The sequence below is a fragment of the Myotis lucifugus genome, unplaced genomic scaffold, assembly GCF_000147115.1.
Source record: "Myotis lucifugus unplaced genomic scaffold, Myoluc2.0 scaffold_300, whole genome shotgun sequence".
Classification (NCBI taxonomy): domain Eukaryota; kingdom Metazoa; phylum Chordata; class Mammalia; order Chiroptera; family Vespertilionidae; genus Myotis; species Myotis lucifugus.
The window spans coordinates 82,029-102,725 of record NW_005871348.1 but is presented as its reverse complement, the minus strand read 5'-3'; the positions used below and the strand labels follow the sequence as shown (position 1 = coordinate 102,725).

The 20,697-nt window shown below is 36.2% G+C and overlaps 1 protein-coding gene across 17 annotated transcripts in view; it reads left to right on the top strand.

Moving 5' to 3' along the window:
• RAPGEF6 (Rap guanine nucleotide exchange factor 6) overlaps nt 1–20,697 on the top strand; it is a 178,697-nt gene that overhangs the window by 110,824 nt on the left and 47,176 nt on the right. For all 17 annotated transcript variants that reach the window (XM_023763763.1, XM_023763760.1, XM_023763764.1 and 14 more), the window contains 4 exons: nt 791–994; nt 5,462–5,570; nt 10,813–11,053; nt 18,235–18,392. In XM_023763763.1, coding sequence (XP_023619531.1) covers nt 791–994; nt 5,462–5,570; nt 10,813–11,053; nt 18,235–18,392 — 712 coding nt within the window. The remainder of the gene's footprint in view (nt 1–790; nt 995–5,461; nt 5,571–10,812; nt 11,054–18,234; nt 18,393–20,697) is intronic.

Sequence of the window (20,697 nt, the reverse complement as noted above, 5' to 3'; positions counted from 1 at the left end):
CCCCCCCCCCCCCCCGTAATCAGCTAGTCATCAATTTTTTATGGAATTCTCCTTTATCCTTCAAGGTGTTATATAGAATCAGAACAGGTGTAAGCCTTGGTCCTTACCCAAGAAGTGAGCATATTTTTTTCCATTGATTTTTAGAGAGAGTGGAAGGATGGGGCCGGGGGGGGGGGGGAGAAAAAGAAACATGGATGTGAGAGAGACACACTGAATAGTTGCCTCCTGCATGCTGAAAAAACTTTAGCTTCTTGTTATGGATATGAGATTTATACATATTACACTATTTGAGAGTAGTTGGATATTAAACTGGTATTAAAATATAGAAGTTAGAATATTACTAAGTTTAAAGAAGATCTAAAATAATACGGGAATAACATTCTTGGGAGAGGTGGAGACATGACTGTCTTTGGATATTAGTATTTGGAAAGGTGGTTCAAGTCCTATAAGGTTTTAAATAAATGATTTGGGTTGTATATAACAGCCAGGAGATAAGCAAGATAGTACAGTAAGTATTAGGGAAGGTTTAAGAAATGAGTAATTTTCTTGTCATCCCCCTCTAAATGAGACATCACTTTGAAATCTTTTCTAATTTGTAATTAGCTAGAAGTTTTCATGTTAAGAGATTCTTAACAGTGCTCTGGGGTGGAAGTTCTCCTTCACTTTTATTTACCCCAACTTACATGTTCTTTACTCTGCTTTAATTCTAATAATTTTAGGTCATTTTTGTTAAAGCCTATAGGAGTAGATACATACATTTGTGTACATTTTTCCTTTTTCTGCTTTCTAGAAAATGAATGGTCATCTCCGGTTATTGAATATTGCATGTGCTGCAAAGGCTAAGTGGAGACAAGTTGTGCTGCAAAAAGCCTCCCGGGAGTCCCCTCTGCATTTCAGTCTTAATGGAGGAAGTGAGAAGGGATTTGGTATTTTTGTTGAAGGAGTAGAACCTAATAGCAAAGCTGCTGATGCAGGACTGAAACGTGGTGATCAGGTAAGTCAGCAATTTTCAACCTTTTTCATCTCGTGGCACACATAAACTAATTACTAGGATTCTGTGACACATCAGAAAATATATTTTTTTTGCCGATCTGACAGAAAAATAGATATAATTTTTATTAATTCACACTGCCCAGTTATTGTTGTGTTGGCTCTTGTTATTTTTTTATTTGCCGATATAAGGGAAAAGAGGTAATGCTCCTGACTAAGTAGTGAGGTATTGTGTGTCTTAAAAGTCGCTGAGGTAAGTGGATAACCGACCACTTAAATTAAAGCCTGCTTGCCCTGGATGTTGTGACTCGGTTGGTTGGGCATCTTCCTGTGCACCAAAAGGTTGCTGGTTTGATTCTCTGGCAGGAGGCAGCTGATTGATGATTTGTTCTCACATCGATGTTTCTTTTTCTACCTCTTCCTTCCTCTCTCCTGGGGGGCAGCTTAAGTTTTTTAACTTAAAACCTTTTTTTTTAATCCTCACCCCAGGATATGTCTCCACTGATTTTACAGAAGGAGAGAGAGAGAGAAACATCATTGTGGGAGAGAAACATTCATCAATTGACTGTCATATGCACCCTGCAAACCCGCAACCTAAGTACGTGCCCTGACTGAGAATTGAACTTGCCACCTTTTGGTGTACGGGACAGTGCTCCAAGCAACCGAGTCACCCAGCCAGGGCTAAATTAAAGCCTTCCTATGAGTGATATGACTGCTACTTCTTTTGTCACCTACTATTTCTTCAAATAAACATGATCAATTTAAGGAAGTATTGTTAGAGCTTTTTGAGATGTGGTATTTTAAAGTGGCTTATTTTAAAATGTATTTGTCATATATCTATCACTTTTAATGGGAAATTTGATATAGTATGGCCAGAAACAGCATGGTTGTCTGAGCACTATCAACATGACCTTTTTGAATGGTCCTGCCCATCCTCTAAGGATTAGGAAGCTGTATATCTGGCAACTTCAAAGTATTTCAGAAAGCTCAGTATATGAGTTAGCACCCTTGGGAGGTTGGAAGGAGCAAGCACTTCCATTCATAGCACTCTAAAATGTAAGTGGCTTGAGATTACCATAAATGATGGTTTCAGCTTAAATAATGTTCATATGATAATAGACTACAATTCATAAGCAGTGAGCCAGGTAAGGGACTAGGGGAAAGGAGATACTCAGAGAAAGTTGGTAGGGATTTATTCTCTCCTTATAGGCATTAAGTAACTGTAGTGCGGCATATTTCAAAATCTGATTACTGACAACCTTATTACTAAAATATGCGATTCCTAGGCTCACATCAGTCCTATTAATCACGTTCTCCAGATCTGAAGTCTGTGAATCTGTATTTTTAACAAAGCTCTCTAGATGATTCTTATGTACAGCAAAGAGTGGTTTCCCAAATCTAGCTGAATCACTTGGGAAGCTTACTTTTCCCCATTTTACAATTTTGGTTAGTTCATCCATTAATTGAGAATGTAGCTTTGTATTACTTTTAACTGAACCATACTATTTTTTAATTTTTTTTTTTTCATAATTTTTGGGCATTCACATTTGAAGTTGTTCTGTATCTCAGAACAAGAATTCCCAACCAGGGGTGACTTTGCCCCCCAGGAGAAATTTGGCAATGTCTGGATATATTTTTAGTTGTCATGACTTGGGGATTACTACTGGCATCTGGTGGATAGAGGCCAGGATGCTGCTATACTGCCTATAACACCTCACAATAGAACAGCCCCCACAACAAAGAGATATCCAACCCAGATGTCAATAATACAGACAGTTAAGAAACTCTGATATAAAGTTGTAATGATCCCCTTTTTTCCTTCAGGGGGCTTTTTAAAAAATAGAGATTTCTCAGCCTTACCTGGGATTGCTTATTAAGAATATCTAGTACTTAGGATCCTGGAGTCACTATATTTATTATTTCAGGAATTTATTGTGAACACATTTAAGAATCTTATTCACAGAAAAAAGTACTGAAATCAAATTATTTCATTTCTGAGAGAAGAAAATAAATAATCATGCTTTTACTTCTTCCTTCAATCCTCCCAAGTGTCATTGAAATTATCTGAGATTTTATTTCTAGATTATTAAGTCGTTTTTTAACATTCTTCTTTAAGAATGCTTTTGACATTTGCATTAAGTTACATCATTTTATTACTTACTAGAGGCCAGGTGCATGAAATTCGTGCACAGGGGGGTGGTCCCTCAGCCTGACCTGCACCCTATCCAGTTCAGGAGCCCTCAGGGGATGTCCTACTGACAGCTTGGGCCCACTCCCCATGGTTCTCTGCTCTCTGTGGGGCCTGCCTGCTCCACACCATGGGTATGGGCAATCAGGCCCTGCTGGGTGCTGCCTGCGGCCCCCACTTGCCTGCTCGTGGGTCGCTGCAGCGATGGTCAAGCAGGCCCTGCTGGGTGCTGCCTGCGGGCACACTTGCCTTCTGGGCTCATGTTGCTAGGGTGACGCCACCAGCGCCCTGCCCCGCCGCTATGGGCACTACCATCTTTGTCACAAAGGAGCGGAGAGGGCATATTACTCTTTTATTAGATAGGCTAATTATTTAGACATTTATACCTACCTTACTAATTTCATTGATTGCCTTCATTTCATCTGTGCCATATGTCCCCATTCATTGGTTTCATCTCATTGTCTTCTAGTACTTTTTTGAAAAAGGGCAAATGGGTGCTATAGTTTTATGTGTCATTGCATGTCTGATGATGCTTTTATTCAGTAAAGTATAAAATTTTTTGGTCCCAGTTATTTTTCCCTCACAATTTTTAAGTCACAGATAACTATCATGTCATTTTAGTGCTTGTTGCTTAAGAGAAGTCCGAACCAACTTTTATATTTATTTTTTAGGTAGCTTTGGTCCCTACCCTCACCCCTACAGTAATGCTTATAGCTTCTTGTTTTCTATCCTTGGAATTCAAAATTTTCATGAGATATGTTTAAAAATCTTTTAATTTTTTAATTTTTATTTTTATATACTAGAGGCCCATTGCAGGAAGTTTCCTGCAAGAATAGGGCTTCCTCGGGCCTATTCCTGCAAGAACAGGACTTCCTGGGGACAGAGCAAAGCAGAGAAGGGAGCGAAGCTGGAAGCAGGCTTCACTCCCTCCCGTCTCCGCTGCCTTGGCTCCCTCCTGTGTCAGCCGCCTCGGCTCCCTCCCTTCCCCCCCGCCTCGCTCCCTCCCTTCTCCGCCACTTCGTTCCCTCCCGTGTCCGCTGCCGCAGCTCTACTCCCGTCTCTGCTACCTCTGATCTGTTCCCTTCTCCACCGCTTGGCTCCCTTCTGCAGTGCTTGGCTTCCTTCTACACTGTCTTCAGTCTTCACTGCGCGCCTGTGTATGCAAATTAACTGCCATCTTTGTTGGGTTAATTTGCATACTCTTCTGATTGGCTGGTGGGTGTAGTGAAGGTATGGTCAATTAGCATCTTTGTCTTTTATTAGTGTAGATACTAGATGATCCAATTCAGTATATAGACTAGATATTTTCAACTCAGGGAATTTTACTTCTGTGATTTTTTTTTTTTTTAAATATTTTATTGATTTTTTACAGAGAGGAAGGGAGAGAGATAGAGAGTTAGAAACATCGATGAGAGAGAAACATCCATCAGCTGCCTCCTGCACATCTCCCACTGGGGATGTGCCCGCAACCCAGGTACATGCCCTTGACCGGAATCGAACCCGAGACCCCTCGGTCCGCAGGCCGACGCTCTATCCACTGAGCCAAACCGGTTTCGGCAGCTTCTGTGATTTTTTAATTTCTTTTCCTACTACTTTGTTTCTCACTCTTTTTGTATCCTTTGGGAATCTTTGTGTCAGTTCCTGAGGTCTGTCCTCTGTGCTGCTTTCTTTTTTGTTCAATATGTTTGTTTCTTTATCCCTTTCCCTTGGAATTAGTATTCTTTAAATACACTTCCTGTGTGATTCTGAGGCACAGCAAGTTTGAGAAGCCCTTCTGTTTGAAGTATCAGCAGTGTCACGTGGAAGAACCAAATTACAGTTTGTGCTGCTTTCTTTTGGACTGCCTGATTCAGCAGTGGCAGGAAATGTTACTAGATATATTCAGAGTACCACTTTTATCTCTTTTAAGTGCAATAAATTTTCACTTAGAATGTTTCATAAAATTTGTATGTACACACAGGCAATACTTTTTATGGACTGATGGCATGATTAAACATTTTCCTTCATAAAAACCAACCTATGTTATTTTTTAAATTTCTCTAATATGATTCCAGAGAGAATGAACTTTTAAAAAATGTTTATAGTAGAGATTTGGGTAAATATAACAGTATTGAGGAAAAAAATTAAACGGTAATCCCACTTCTCAGAGATAACCATTGTTCACTAACAGGCACATTTTATTCGTTTTATTTCATTTACTTTTTTTACCATTAAACTTAAGGTTTCAGAGGTAACTGATACTGTTTCTGTCTTAATTTATATTTTTCAAATACTTTTCTGAAGATAATGGAAGTAAATGGACAAAACTTTGAGAATATTACATTTGTGAAGGCCCTTGAAATTTTGAGGAATAATACTCATCTTGCACTTACTGTAAAGACCAACATTTTTGGTGAGTTTTGTTTTAAAAATTGAGCTTTTTTTGTAACAGAAAAAGAATCATTATAATGTAAAGGATAGTAAAATGTAAACATGTTTCTAGCTATTTGAATATTTTTAGGATCTTTGGTGTTGGGATATGTAGTATTTTATTTATATTTTTAGACTGAAAGGGAGGGAGGGGGGAGAGAGTCAGAGAGAGAGACATTTATTGGTTGCCTCCCACACATGCCCCAACTGGGACGGAGCCAACCGCAACTCAAGTACATGCCTTTGACTGGAATCGAACCTGCAACCCTTCGGTGCAGGGGCGGAAGCGGTATCCACTGAGCATACCAGCCAGGGCTAGAAAGTACATTTTAAAACATGTGTACAACTATATTCAGTCAGCCATTTATAAAATGTCTAATGAGAAACTATTATGTACTTTACTTTGTAGGAAGATATTGAGTAAGACTTAGAATGACCGAATGAAACTTAGAAATCAGAATTAGGTTTCCCCACCCTCCACCCCCTGCTAATGTGCAAATCATTCTACTTCTAATGTTTTAGCTAGGTCAGTGGTCGGCAAACTGCAGCTCGGCAAACCGCGGCTCGTGAGCCACATGCGGCTCTTTGGCCCCTTGAGTGTGGCTCTTCCACAAAATACCGGCTCTTCCACAAAATACCGACTTCTGCACATGGGCCACGAAGTTTCATTCGCACTGTACGTGCACACCTGCACATGGTATTTTGTGGAAGAGCCACACTCAAGGGGCCAAAGAGCCGCATGTGGCTCACGAGCCGCAGTTTGCCGACCACAGAGCTAGGTTTTTGAAATAATAATACGAATGCCAGATTAGATGTTTCATGGAAATAAATTGAGTAAAACATTGAATTAAGCAGTAAATTATAAATTTATAATAACAAATTTGTTATTATAAAAAAAGTAGAGTATTTTTACGTACTCTACTTTTATGTGAAAATGTTGATTATTGTGCCTGAAGTGTGTTTTGATCCTGTTTATATTTGATTGAACCAATGGCTAAGCTTGTACTTTTAACTTAATCTATTTGTTGTTGAGTTTTTTAGACATTTAGGAATGACTTTCTGTAGTTTGGTTTTATTAGATGCCATTGAGTTTCCCTGAAATTCTGAGAGGGGAAACAGTATAACAATTGGAAACTATCAAAGAAAATTTGAGTCTTTACTAAGTAGAGAGGGAAAAGTTTCTCATAGGTCCTTTAGGTTGCAGTTTGAGAAATAAGAATTGAATTTAAAAGCTATGCATATGGAAAAGGAAGTGTGTCTATTTTTTTCCTCTTTGGCTCCTCTTTATACTGCACTTAGTCATAATGAAAAATGAAACATGTTGTTTTTCCTCATTTCACTTGAGTTCCTTTTACTGAATTACCTCATGTGAAGTTATGGTAAGTAACTATCTATTTGCAATTCCTAATATTGTATTCATTAAGCAACAAATGAGTAAGTCTTGCCAGATTTTGGATTTCCTGGAATTTGGAACTAGTATCTAGAAACATCAACTTTTGGGTTAAACCAAAAGGGTTCTGATTTTGAAAAATGTGAAAGCAGAGCTTGCTCTATTACCAAGACCAAATTATTTAGTCTCTTCAAGCTTCAGTTTCTCCAACTCTGTGTTTTATAGGGTTCTTATACTTTTAACTTTTTGTACATAATAATTACTAACTCATATCAAATATTATGTATAAAAATACAAAAATAGTATAACATACTGGTTAACAACATGGATCTTGGGCGACAGTAAAATAGATCTAAAGGCTGCAATACTACTAATAGAGATGTCCTGTGGAAAAAAGTGACGCTGCTTTTGGACTTCTCTCTATTGCAGTTTTTATGCCACTACTCACAGCCATCCGAAATCCTCCTTCCTCTAGTAGACAACCTCCACCTGATCCACATTTCATGTTTAGACGCAGTAAATGTCTGCAGAGAAAAAAACAGCTGGTATTCTCAGATGACATTCTTCCTGCTCTGGAATTTTAGTTCATCAGATCCTCTTGGCCTTCAAAACTTTCTAACATCTTTTAAAATCCCACCACTCAGATAATTTATTATTAGCATTTAAATTTTTTAAATTTATTTTTTTGATTTCAGAGAAGAGGGGAGAGGGAGAAAGAGATAGAAACATCAATGATGAGAGAGAATCATTGATCGGCTACTTCCTACACACCCCACATTGGGGAACGAGCCCGAAACCCGGGTATGTGCCCCGACCAGGAGTCGAACCACAGCCTCCTGGTTCATAGGTCGACACTCAACCACTAAGCCACTCCGCTGGGGAGCATTTTCATTTTTTAATAAAAGTAATACACGGATATTTTTTGAAAATTAAAACACTAAAGAAAGATGCACCATGGAACTATACTGTGAACAGTATTCTTTACCTTTCCACATCAGTTCATACAGATTTACTCTTGTATAATTGTTATTGCATAGAATTCCATTGCATTATCATCGCAATCTATTGAGTTGATGTCAACTCAAATATATGTTTTAGGTTATTACCAGTTTTTACTATTTACAATTATGTAATAAAAATTCTTTGTGCTTATCTTTTATGCTTATATGACACACCTATAAATTTCTCAAAGTGGAAGCAGTTTCCAAAAGTTTACTCCAGTCTGCATACTACACTTCATTCATCAGTGTTTAAGAATGCCTCGGGCCCTAACCGGTTTGGCTTAGTGGACAGAGCATCGGCCTGCGGACTGAAAGGTCCCAGGTTCGATTCCGGTCAAGGGCATGTACCTTGGTTGTGGGCACATCCCCAGTAGGAGGTGTGCAGGAAGCAGCTGATCAATGTTTCTCTGTCATCGATGTTTCTAGCTCTCTATCCCTCTCCCTTCCTCTCTGTAAAAAATCAATAAAATATATTTAAAGAAAAAAAAATGCCTCGGCAGTGGGCATACTCAACTTTAGTTATTGTTGTATTCTTTAATAATGAGAGTGGTTGAGCACTTTTTCATGTGTGTTATAAAGTCTTTTTTTTTTTTATTGGTTTTTAGAGAGAGAGGAAAGGAGAGGGGGAGAGAGAGAGAAACATTGATGAGAAAACAACACATTACTGGCTGCCTCGTGTTCCCTGACCTGGAATTGAACTAGCAAAAAAAACAACACACACACGATGCCCAACCAACTGAACCACACCAGCCAGAGCTATAAAAAGTATTTTATTTGTCCATTTTTATGCTGAGTTACTCATCTGTTGATACGTTTGAATGTGCTATCATTTTGTCTTAATGGTTGTAAATATTTTTCCCAAATTAGAAACTACTTTGTACACTGTTGAGTCGCCTTACGTACACACTATAGCCAGAATTATCTGCTGCCCATTCAGAGATTTACTGTTGTTCTTAACATTTCCTTTACCACAGGAACTTTGAAGTAGAGATTTCCTCTACCTAGACACATTCCTCCTTCCCCTCCTGTTGCTTAGTTAAAAATCTACTCACTTTATTGACCTCTTCATACACAGTGACTTATTTAAAGAAAATTTTCCCTTTCTTGCTATCTCTATTAGTTTCTCTCATTATGTTCTCTCTGTCCCTTATGTCTTCTCTGTATTGTAGACTGTATGTTCCCCAATAGGAGGGCTCTGCAGACATGTAGTATAGTACCTGACATATATTTACAGGTCGGCAAATATTTTTTGAATGGGTGGATATCTTGATTTTAGCTCAAAAAAGCATTTTTACCTTTACCACGTGGCTTAAAATAAAGTGAATATAAAAAGAGAAACTGAAAGGCAGTTATTGTATCTTAATAACTGCCTTTGTAAGCAGAGTATCTTTGAAAGGTGACTCCTAAAGATTTCCATTGTTTTGAAGGCAGAAATGTGCTCTTCATAAGCTTACAATATACTCTGGTAGTGTGAAATCATTCTGGTTGAAACTTTCAAAATGGTCCAGTGTTACAACTAAAAACCAAATTATTTATCGTGGTAAGGTGTCAGTTCTTCCGGCTTTGTCCATTTGAATCTTCCTTATTGGTCCTTGATGTTGTGGAAAACTGATTTATCCCCCAAAATAAGTGAAAGTATCGCAGTTCTCTGTGGTTGGGGTGTCAGTGGGCACATTTATACAGTTTACAGCTTGTCTTCTATGGAGGTACAGAGTAGTAGTGCTTAAAGTTATAACTGTTAAGCTTAAGTTCCGCATCTCGTGGGGCTGAAGACCCATATATTTAAAAATATGCAGCCACCATCTTTCTTTCATTCAGACACCCCCCGCCCCCCAGGCACCACAAGTTTTTAGGAAAGTTTCCTTCTACTTTAGCATTTATCTTTTTAGTGTGTGTTTTTTTCTTCTAGCAGTTGATCTGTCTTATTTAAGAACACACATTTATTTAAACACCACCAAAAAAACTTTTTCATGATATTACTTTAATGAAAAAAGGGTGGCAGCTTTTTCTAACTGGAAAATGAGTCACTTAATAGCTTCTAGATATATAGCCTCTTACAGATATTTCTTTCTTTTTCCTGATCCCAGGGAGATAAAGCTCCTCTCACAAGTTGAAAAATTGAATCTTGGCAAAGAGATTGCTAGATAGGCAAGTCCCCCAATGCACGTGTATCCTCCTTAAGGATGAAGTAACACACCAGACTTAGGGTCGAAAGAAAGTTATCTAAGGACAATTGGTTTTTCACTCCAGACCACTGCAGTGAATGTTTATTAGTTGCTTTACTTTATTGAGTGACATAAGTCTCATGAGTGTAACATTGAGGAAGTTGTCATATGTTACCAAATGTAGTACTATTTATTTTTGGTAAAAACTGGTCAAGCAAAGCTCTTCCCATTTTTTTAATGGGTAACTTTTGCAAAACTGAGCCTAATATAGTACTTATATCTCCTCTCACCTTATCATTAGAAGTAACATAAATAATAGAATCTAAATATCTGTTTTAATAAAATCTGAGTTAATGAGCAGTTATATAGCTTATTTTCTAAATAGGAACCCCAGAACTTCTCAAACATGCTGGCTGGCTGTCTACCTCCTTTTCATTTTCCTCACTTTTTATTTTTAATCACTCTTAGACAACATCAGCAGTATAGCCAGGTATAAAAACTGCAACGAGAAGTGGATATAACTGATTAGGGAAGGATATAAATTTCATGAATAAATAAGGCTGTGAAAGGTCAAGTGCTAAAAAGTGATTGTTTATTCTCAAAATTTGCTGTTAATATAAAAGCTTTCTAACCTGAAGAAATGACAAGTTTATTTATTTATTCCCACAGTGTTCAAAGAGTTACTTAGTAGGACTGAACAAGAAAAATCTGGTGTTCCTCACATTCCCAAAATTGCTGAAAAAAAAAGTAATCGCCATTCAATCCAGGATGTACCAGGAGATATTGAGCAGGCACCACAGGAGAAAGGAAATAAGAAAGTAAAAGCAAATACTGTTTCAGGTGGAAGAAACAAAATCAGGAAAATTTTGGATAAAACACGATTTAGTATCTTGCCTCCCAAACTATTTAGGTATGTAATGCCATTCTCAGTCATATGGTCATTTTCCTGTTGACTATAAATTTTTTATTTTGGGGAAGTGAAATTTGGGTCAGTTTTGGTTTTTATACAACTAATGCATCATAAAATCTACACGTGATCCATAAATAAAAAAGAATAAATTCTGAATGTCTCCCATCTTTTCATTGAAGTTACCAGTTTTAGATTATATAGTCTTCTATTAGCCTTCTTTTGAATTTTAGAAACAACTGCCATTTTATAAAATCTTTTTTTGTGGGGGAGAAGGGGGTATATTTTTGGTATAGTTTCAGTCCTTTTACCTACAAATTTGGACACCTTAAATCTTGGGACACATTCACTAATTGTAGGTTTTGTTTTTTTAATTAACTTTCTCTTATTGCACTGTTTATTCCCTCTTGAATTCTAATGCTGGCCTTATTAATCAAATGTATTTCTATTTCCAAAATGAGATGTCACTAAAACTGAGTAAAAGTTCAAGATTTTCTATGTAAATTAAGGTCTATAAAGTACTGATGAAATCAATCCACTGAAGTGTCATGACTGGAAATGAGTCTGGTATATATTATGTCTGTGTATATTCTACATTATCTACTTCTTTAAGCAATCACAAAAGTTCTAATCAAATACAGTACTTAAGCAGAGTAGGCCGGCACAGTCAAGGAAAAAAAGAAAGAATATTCAAACAAAACTTGCTCAAAGAAAATACTTATTTGGCTTCTGGTTCCTGGCACTATGACAGATGATAATTATCAAGCTGAAAAGAGGTAGTTCCTACCTCTAAGGAATTCATATCAGAAACCCTTTCACATTTATTATACATTAGGCACAATGTCCAGAGATAGAAATATGGAATGATAAATAGAACAAGTTTCTTGTCCTTCAAGAGTTGATTATCTAAAAGGGAAAGCAGGCCAATGGTGCATTAGAGGATGATAAATGCTTTGATAATGTCCAAAAGCATGAACAAGCCTGGTAAGTTTGAATAGATAGTGTGTGTGTGTGTGTGTGTGTGTGTGTGTGTACGCGCGCGCGCCTAAAGGTGAAGCAGGAGAGACGGTAAGTGCTAGGTTATGAAGGATTTTTAATATTATGCCACAGATAAGGACTTTATTATATCTTACTAGGGAGCCAGGGAAAACATGATGTGATAAGATTTGTGCTTTTAGGAACTTCTCTGTTAGCGTGTTTGTAGTTTGGGGTTGAAGATGCAGCAAAATTAGCAGTAATAGCGAGGAGACTAATTGGGAGGCAACTTTGAAATAGGTAAACGTCAGTGCTCATCTTTTATGTCAAGATCTCAAAAGATTTCCTGATTGGGAAATGTTCTCCTTCTTGAAATGTTATTTCCAGTCTGGGGAACAAATTTGCTCTTCATTTAATTTGGGGCTCACAGAGGATTGAAACATCCTGAGCTCTGTTCTTGATGTCACTCATGTCTAGAAGGTTTATTACTCATTCCTTTCGGAATAACTGCTCTCCTGAAGCAAGTGGTCTATAAAAGTCATAACTTTAAAATAGCAAAGTTCTTATAATATGAGCATACTGTAGCAGCACAGCAAACACTAAGAAAAGGCTTGTTCTAACAAATGAGCATCGAGTAAGGAGAATGTAAGAGGGCCAGCTCACACTGAATTGATTGGGGACGATTTGGCTTGAGCAGAAGTCACTGTATGAAGGCACTGAGGGAAAGGAAAAAGGATGGAGGACTAGAGGCAGAAAAGAGTGTACAAGAGGAGTTCCTCAAGAGGTAATGCCCTGAGTTCCATTTCCAGAAACCCTGGTGGGTTTGGTCTGGAATACATGTATCTTCCTTAAGTGGTTCCCATTTTCAACAGTGGCACAGTTGTGATATTTGTCATCAAAAACCAGAGTACACTGATTGTAACTGATTTTAGCTTAACTTCACATTCCAACCAGCTATATTCAGGTTTCAGATAGCTAAGTCAATATCTCGTCTCCACAGTGTCTCCTTCAGGAGTAGGAATTGGTTACTCCACTTGGATTCCTTGCCAGACAGTTGGTCCTGTCCAGAAATGTCCAAGCTTAGAAAAAGACCCTGAGTTCAAATAGCCTACAAGAGTTATTTTTACTTTTGGTTTACAGGATAAGTATATAAGAAATGCTATTGTGTTTTATTGGTCTAATTGTGTTATGATTGTATTTCCAATAATAACCCTTCCTCCCTCATTAGCCTAGGTGGGTTGGGATTCAGATTGGGATTTAGATAGGATCATTTGGTATGGACCAAATATGCTCAAGGACATTTTGACAGGACCAGATTTCAAGACTTTTTGGACGTACTGTCTCTATGGATGTTTTAGACAGGACCAAATGTCCACCAATCTTTGACTTCTATCTTTGGTTACAGCAGAGACATGGAAATGTCCAAGGAGCAATTAATTAAATATTTTCAAGCATTATTTCTTTATATTGGTACCAAAAAAAAGATCTAGTAGAAGTTTTACTTAAACTCAGAAGGAATTTTTTTCATTTATTACTTAACAAATATTTATTGAGTCTCTTGCTTTGTGCCAGTAGGAGGCTGCTGGCTATGAATACAAACATGAATAAAATGCTGCCCTTCATTTTAAACTGGCTTTCTCTTCTAAACATGTTTTGGTTAAGTAAAATGCTATTTCAGCCATATAAATACCAAGAAATAGATTATTTTAATAGAAATTATAAAGGTTTTCTATTGAAATCCATTTCGCAGAGAGAACTGATTTATTTTACTTTCCAGAGTGGCCATTTTTCATTTTTGAGAATGTATGTCATATTTCTTGACACTTAATCATTAAAAATGAATTTAGACAACCCCTTTTGTTATACATGCAAAAGAATCACTAGATAGAAAACTTCTATAGAAAAGTAGAGTACATGAAACAGATGCTCTGCATCAATAATAATCAAGGACATACAATTTAAACAGGAAAGTGTATAATTAAAGATCAACAAAAAGAATAGTTAGGGCCAGAATTGATAACATCCTGTCCTATATAATAAAAGCCTAATATGCAAATCAACTGAACGGTGGAATGACTGGTTGCTATGACACACACTGACCACCAGGGGGCAGATGCTCAATGCAGGAGCTGCCTGCAGGCTCCAGGCCAGCCAAGGTGAGTGCCAATGGGGGCCCTCCGATCCCCCCGCCGCTGGTCGCCCCACAGAGGGAGGCGACCAGCGGCGGGGGGCAGGGCTGGTGAGTGAAGGCAGGTGCCAGCGGGGCCCCCCGATTGCCCCGCTGGTCGCCCCACAGATCGGCCCTGATTGCCAGCCAGGCCTAGGGACCCTAACTGTTCATGAATTTTGTGCACCAGGCCTCTAGTAGAGTAGATAATAAGCTTAGACTGCTGTGGAAATATAAAATGATGCAACCTTTCTGTAAAGCATTTGGGCAGGTTTTTTATGAAGAACTTTAAGAAGGTTCATACCTTTGATTCAATAATTCCATTTCTAGTAATAATTAAATTCAGGTTAATTTATGGATGTTCTCAGTAATATTATCTATAATAAAACAAAATTGGGAATACCCTAAATGTTCAACTACAAGCAATTGGTTAAGTAATTGTGCTATGTACACTGCAAAACTGACTAGAAGACAAATGATTGTGGTTTTTACTAAGGTGTGGTTTTTATTAGTAATTTTTTCTTCCTTACTTGCTTGTTTCCTGTATTTTTTAAGTTTTCTACTTTGAATACTTGTTTTTTAATGAAAATAAAATGAGTTGAATGCCCCAATTTCTGAACATCTCCTATGTTCCAGGACTCTGGAAAGGGCACTTGGTCTCTGCCTTTTGCAGCACACTTCTCTAAGAGTAGAGGATAAGTTGTCAGAGAGAGACTATGAGAAAGAATGTCTACATCTGTGAGATGAGCAAAAGAGAGTGAATTCGAGGAAGGAACAAATAAGAACAGTTACTTCTCAAAATCCCTAGCCATGTCATCATTTTAAAATGCAAGAATGCTCCTGAAAATTAGAAGTTAAAAAAAAAGTTACTGATTTTGAATAACATCTGTAGATTAAGACATAGCAATGTGGTTTTTATTGACCTGAGATTATTTCACAATTCAGGAACTCTGATCTCCTATGTTTTTAATCACTCAGCTTTTATTTTGTTTTCTTTAATCACAGATTGTCTAAGTAACATCTTTATATTATTCATTGTAGCAGTCCAAGAAATAGACTGCCTTATTTTCTTATCAGAAATTATTGTTCCTCCTCATTTCTTGTCAGCATATGTTCTTTTCTTTTAATATTGGGATTATTTTTTATTTCATATTGATATTTACAGTGCCTTTTTAGTTTCATAATATAAAACTAAAATATACTTTAAATAAATTTAGTGTCAGGGAATTATTAAGGAATTTTTCAAAACTGTCTTGTTTCTATTACTGCATCACCTCAGGAGACTGTTTTGGTAAGAAATGACATAATTACTTACAAATAGGCTTTATTCGGCTTCCAAACAAGCATGGATATTTTGCCAATCAGATACTATTTCATTCATGTCATAGCATGAGTTGTACTTAACATGACTATAGTTTTCATTTATACATGCTCACACCTTAATTAACATGGATTTGTAACCAGCTTTAAATTATTATAACTGGGGGCGGGGCCGGGCAGGAAAAAAATTATTATAACTGTACAATGTCAAATCTATTGCTTATTAAAAAGCAGAATTAATGTTAAATAAGATCAGTAAGAGAGTTAAGAACTTAGAATATTTTGTACATTTCTCTTAGTCTCTAAATTTCAATTTATTGCAGCTAATACAACCTATTTTAATAGAAAATTGAAACATTTTAACATTGTTAAAGTTGTTTTTAACAACTTTTAAGAGATTAGTAGGACCAGCTACTAATCTCTTTTAACAGTTTGCTTCCTTGGATTCAGTTATTTGACCCTCTGTGTCCAAAAACTGGCAGGTTTGTTTTCAAAAATTTATAAAAGAAAGACCATTATATTTTTTAAAAGTCTCGTATTTCCTACATAATTTAAATTTTTGCCAAATTACTTATTAAGCTGTAGATACTATATCTGTGAAAGGCCCCTGCCTCCTTTTTTTCTCTTACCTAATCTTAAAACATTTAGCTCTGATCTTCAGGGAAACACACCTAATTTTAAGGAGCCAATTTAACACAAACTCAAATTACTTATTAAATAAGATATTTCCTTTGCTTTATCTGTTAAATTAGACTGACTTCTCTACTCAGGGAAACACTTCTATTTCTGTAGTGCCTTTACCTGTCATACCCACCCTGACCCCTACTGTATTGCAGGGTGAATTGCTTAAAATCCTTTCTTACTTCTGTTCAATTTTAATTTTGGTAAAAATACTTCACCATCTTCTTAAAAATAGGAACCCTATTTTTCTTTGTGCCAGATGTTCACCTACATTGCCTAATTTAATCCTTAAAGTAATCCTGGGAGATAGTGTTATTCACATTTTTAGATGAAGAAATCAAGGACTAGAAACAGAAAAGTCCCTGAGGTCACACAGCTAATAACCCAGGCTTGTCTGACTTAGCTTGCTCTTGAAATGCTTACCTTTGCTGTCTTCTATGTCTCCATGCTTTTTCCTGAATCCTCTGCTCTCTCTCTTGTCCTGGCTCTTTCTTCTTTGTCTGGCTATTAACACTCCTTTAGTTGTTTATTTAACAGTCCTCTACATTTCATCTTGCATAGTTTCCTAATCTGCCTAAATCCTATTTTTTTACTCCCAATATATTCTAGATGTATCCCATATTACTCATTTTTCATTAATCCATTCCATGCTAATAGGTAAGTATTCTGTAATATCTCTGTATGTGTAGCAAGGTCTAGGTAAAATGCTGCATTCAATAAAATTTAGATGAAAATTAATATTAACCTAAAGCATTGGTTTTAACATAAGCATAATCCTTAGAAATAAGTGGTATTTTGATTATTGATGCTGATGGAAACTTTTCCTTTTTATGGTTATTCCATGTTTGGGTAGGACTGTTTTCCTGTGTTTTATAGGACTTTTGCAGTTATCTAAAAGTTAAGTGACAGTTATGTTTCTATGTTTTTATTTTTCACTTAGAGTTGTTTATGTAACACTTCTAAATATTTTAAAGGAAAAGTATTTTATTTGCTTAAATATGGCCATTTAATTGATACTTGTTTTTTAAACCTTTAAAGAGAATTAACTTTCAATAACTTGTTTTCTATTCTGGTTTTGATGTTCTCATTTAGGAAACAGACAAATAATTAGACTTGAGAGATCACCAAAGAAATAATGTGCCCTTAGAATAAACATTAGAGACTATAAAGTTCTTTTCTTCCATTTTTGTGTCTGGTCCTCCTTTTCCTTCTTTTTTCTGTTTGTCACATATTTTCATTGTTGTTTGTTGCTCTTCTCTGTGCCATCTTCCTGTTATTTTTTCTCTAGTGATGATTTGGACAGTGAGATTGTTCATATGTTTAAAGACCTTTCTTACTTTGTCACTTGAACCTGGCCCCACATTGTTTTTTACAACTTGCCCTTTCTTTGGTTTGGGTTTAGACCCAACTCCATCCTTTGCTTAGACAGTGGTTCTCAACCTGTGGGTCGCGACCCCTTTGGCGGTCGAACGACCCTTTCACAGGGGTTGCCTAAGACCATCCTGCGTATCAGATATTTACATTACGATTCATAACAGTAGCAACATTAGTTATGAAGTAGCAACGAAAATAATTTTATGGTTGTGTCACAACATGAGGAACTGTATTTAAAGGGCCAGAAGGTTGAGAACCACTGGCCTAGGAGGTTTTGAAGCTTTTCTGTTAAGGGAGAGAACCTTGCTGTGGTGTTGGCTGTGTATTGTTGGATACATATATTGGTATCCATTGAAACTGGCAGATCTCAAAGGCTTCCTAAACACTCAGGTTCAATTTCTCTCCCCAAACCATTTGAAACTAACATGACTATTTCTCTATGAGGTGGTAGAATTACTTAGATGTATAAGTTACATTTTATTTGTCATTGTTAAAAGCATTTTATTGCCATTTTCATTATTACAGTTGCCCTTTTTTAAAAAAATTAATCTAATTGTTAAAGTCACCACTTTGAATTGGTTCTATATGCCTTAGTGCACGGAGAACAGTAATGTTTACTATTAGAACCCTCAAATACTTTAAAGTAATATATGATATTCTTTTGAAGTGACGGAGGCCTGAGCCAATCACAAGACGACAGCATTGTGGGAACGAGACACTGTAGACACAGTCTGGCTATAATGCCTATTCCTGGAACACTGTCATCTAGCAGCCCGGATCTTCTTCAGCCTACTACCAGCATGTTGGATTTTTCCAATCCTTCAGGTGATTTTCTGTGTGATTTTTTTTATAGCAATATTGTACCAAATGGACAAATAGATGGTTAGGCCTTGTGCAACAAATGCTAGGTTTACTTGCAGACTTCTTTTCCTACCTCTAGATTATGACTTAATTCAAAAAGCTAAAGAGAAGAGTTTGTCTTTTTGTCTAAGCTGAAGTGATACTTCTTCTACAACTTTTTCTTCTTCCTCAATACTGAACTCAGATGTTAACTCATTGGGGAAGCCCAGGTCCCTTTGTAATAGTTAGTCCCGCCTTTTCCAGAAATCTCTAGCACGAAAATTTTTGTTGTCTCTCAATTGCTTGTCATAAGAATTTATTTCCATATCTGTATGTTTGTGTGTTCCAGAGTAGTACTTCTTATTCTGCATTCACAAGTAAAATATTTTCACATTATCAAAGCACAAATTAAATACAGTATTCATCCATGCATATCTCAGAAATATTGCAAGTTTGATTTCAGACCACCACAATAAAGCAAAGGGAGTCATAATCTTTTTGTTATTGAAAGATCTTGCCTTCAGTTTGTAAAAACCCAGCATCTGTGAAGCTCAGTAAAGTGAAGTGCAATAAAATGAGGTCTGCCTGTATTTTCATAAGACAAGTTTTTAGGGACATATGATTTATAGATTGAATGATCCTATGGCTGTATTTTTGCCACTGGAATATGTTGAAGTGGGATTAAGACGATGAAGGGTGGGTTGTAGGGGAAGGAGAGAGAAAAGAGGGACGTTGGGGATTTGGCTGGGGGGAAAGGGGTGGAAGAGATTGGAATTTTAAAATTTAAAAACTATAAGCCTCATGGTGCTAAAATTCAGAATTCCTAAGAGGAGTTGCTACTAAATTTTATTTCAAATTGATTGCATACTTTTCTCATTGAAAACATAGTGAAAGGATTGAAGATGCTTTTTAAAAATCTATTTAGAAAAGATCTGTCTGCAAACCTTAGTCTGCAGCAATATAAATGACCACATATAACATAGGTATTTAACTTATAAATTATATTTTTAAACTCCAAAATGTGCAACTTTATGAAAGGCTTTTTATGGTGCTATTTATATTTATGTTGAATAAAATGTTCATTATCAATTAATTTTAAATTCAGCTCCTTGAATTATATACGACAGCACTGAATTTTATATATTGTAGTACATATATGACATCAGCCAAATTTAATTAACTTGATCTATCTATCTCAGCCATGTTTATGCTGCATGTTTAAAGTTACTAGAAAGTGGGTAAAAAGCTACAGACCTGTTGAATAGTTTGCTTTTGATTGCTGACCTTTTTATGGTTCTGCTTTGTTTTTGCTGCCTACAGCTGTTGGTTTTTACTGTAAGTATTTTGAAGATTCTATGCTTTTTATTGCTTATGTGTATATGTAGTATTTTATTTTTAAAAATCAAATGTGAAAGAACTGAATGAAGCAGAAAGAACTTTTCCATCCACTTATAAGATTGCCACTGTAAACTGGCATGTATTCTTTTTTAATTTTATTTATTTATTTTTTGCACGTGAATTTTTTCTTTATTTCAAGAAAAGCGATTTTAAATATAATAATGTTACATGCAATAACCCTTATATTTCAAGAAAAATGATCTTAAATATAATGTTACATGCAATAAACCTTAATATTTCAAGAAAAATGATCTTAAATATAATGTTACATGCAGTAAACACTAATTACTCAAGAAAAATGATCTTACATATAATACATACAATAAACATTAATACTTCAATAATAAAAAAAATTTAAGTATAATAATATTACCAAAACTATACTAACATAGTATGATATCACAAAGTTGTAGGAAATATTAAAAATCCGCAAATAATAGGATTACTTCTATTATATTCTAGAATATTTTTCCACCTCTGGCTCTATTTTTGTTCATCTGTTTATGTTGTTCATTATATTCCACAAATGAGTGAGATCGTATGATATTTATCTTTCTCCAACTTCCTTATTTCACTTAGCATGATGCTTTTAAAGTCTATTTTGTTAGATATGAGTATTGCTACTCCAGTTATTTTCCTTTTCAATTTGCATGGAGAATTTTTTTCCATCCCTTCACTTTCATCCTGTGTCTTTTGTTTTGAGGTGGGTCTCTTGTAGCCAGCATATAGTTGGGTCATGTTTTTGTATCCATTCAGCTACCCTACACCTTTTGATTGGAGCATTTAATCCATTTACATTTAGGGTTATTGAGAGGTACTTACTTATAGCCATTTTAATTCTGTATGGCTAGGTTTCTCTGTTTGTCCTCAGCAATCCCTTACAGCAATCCTT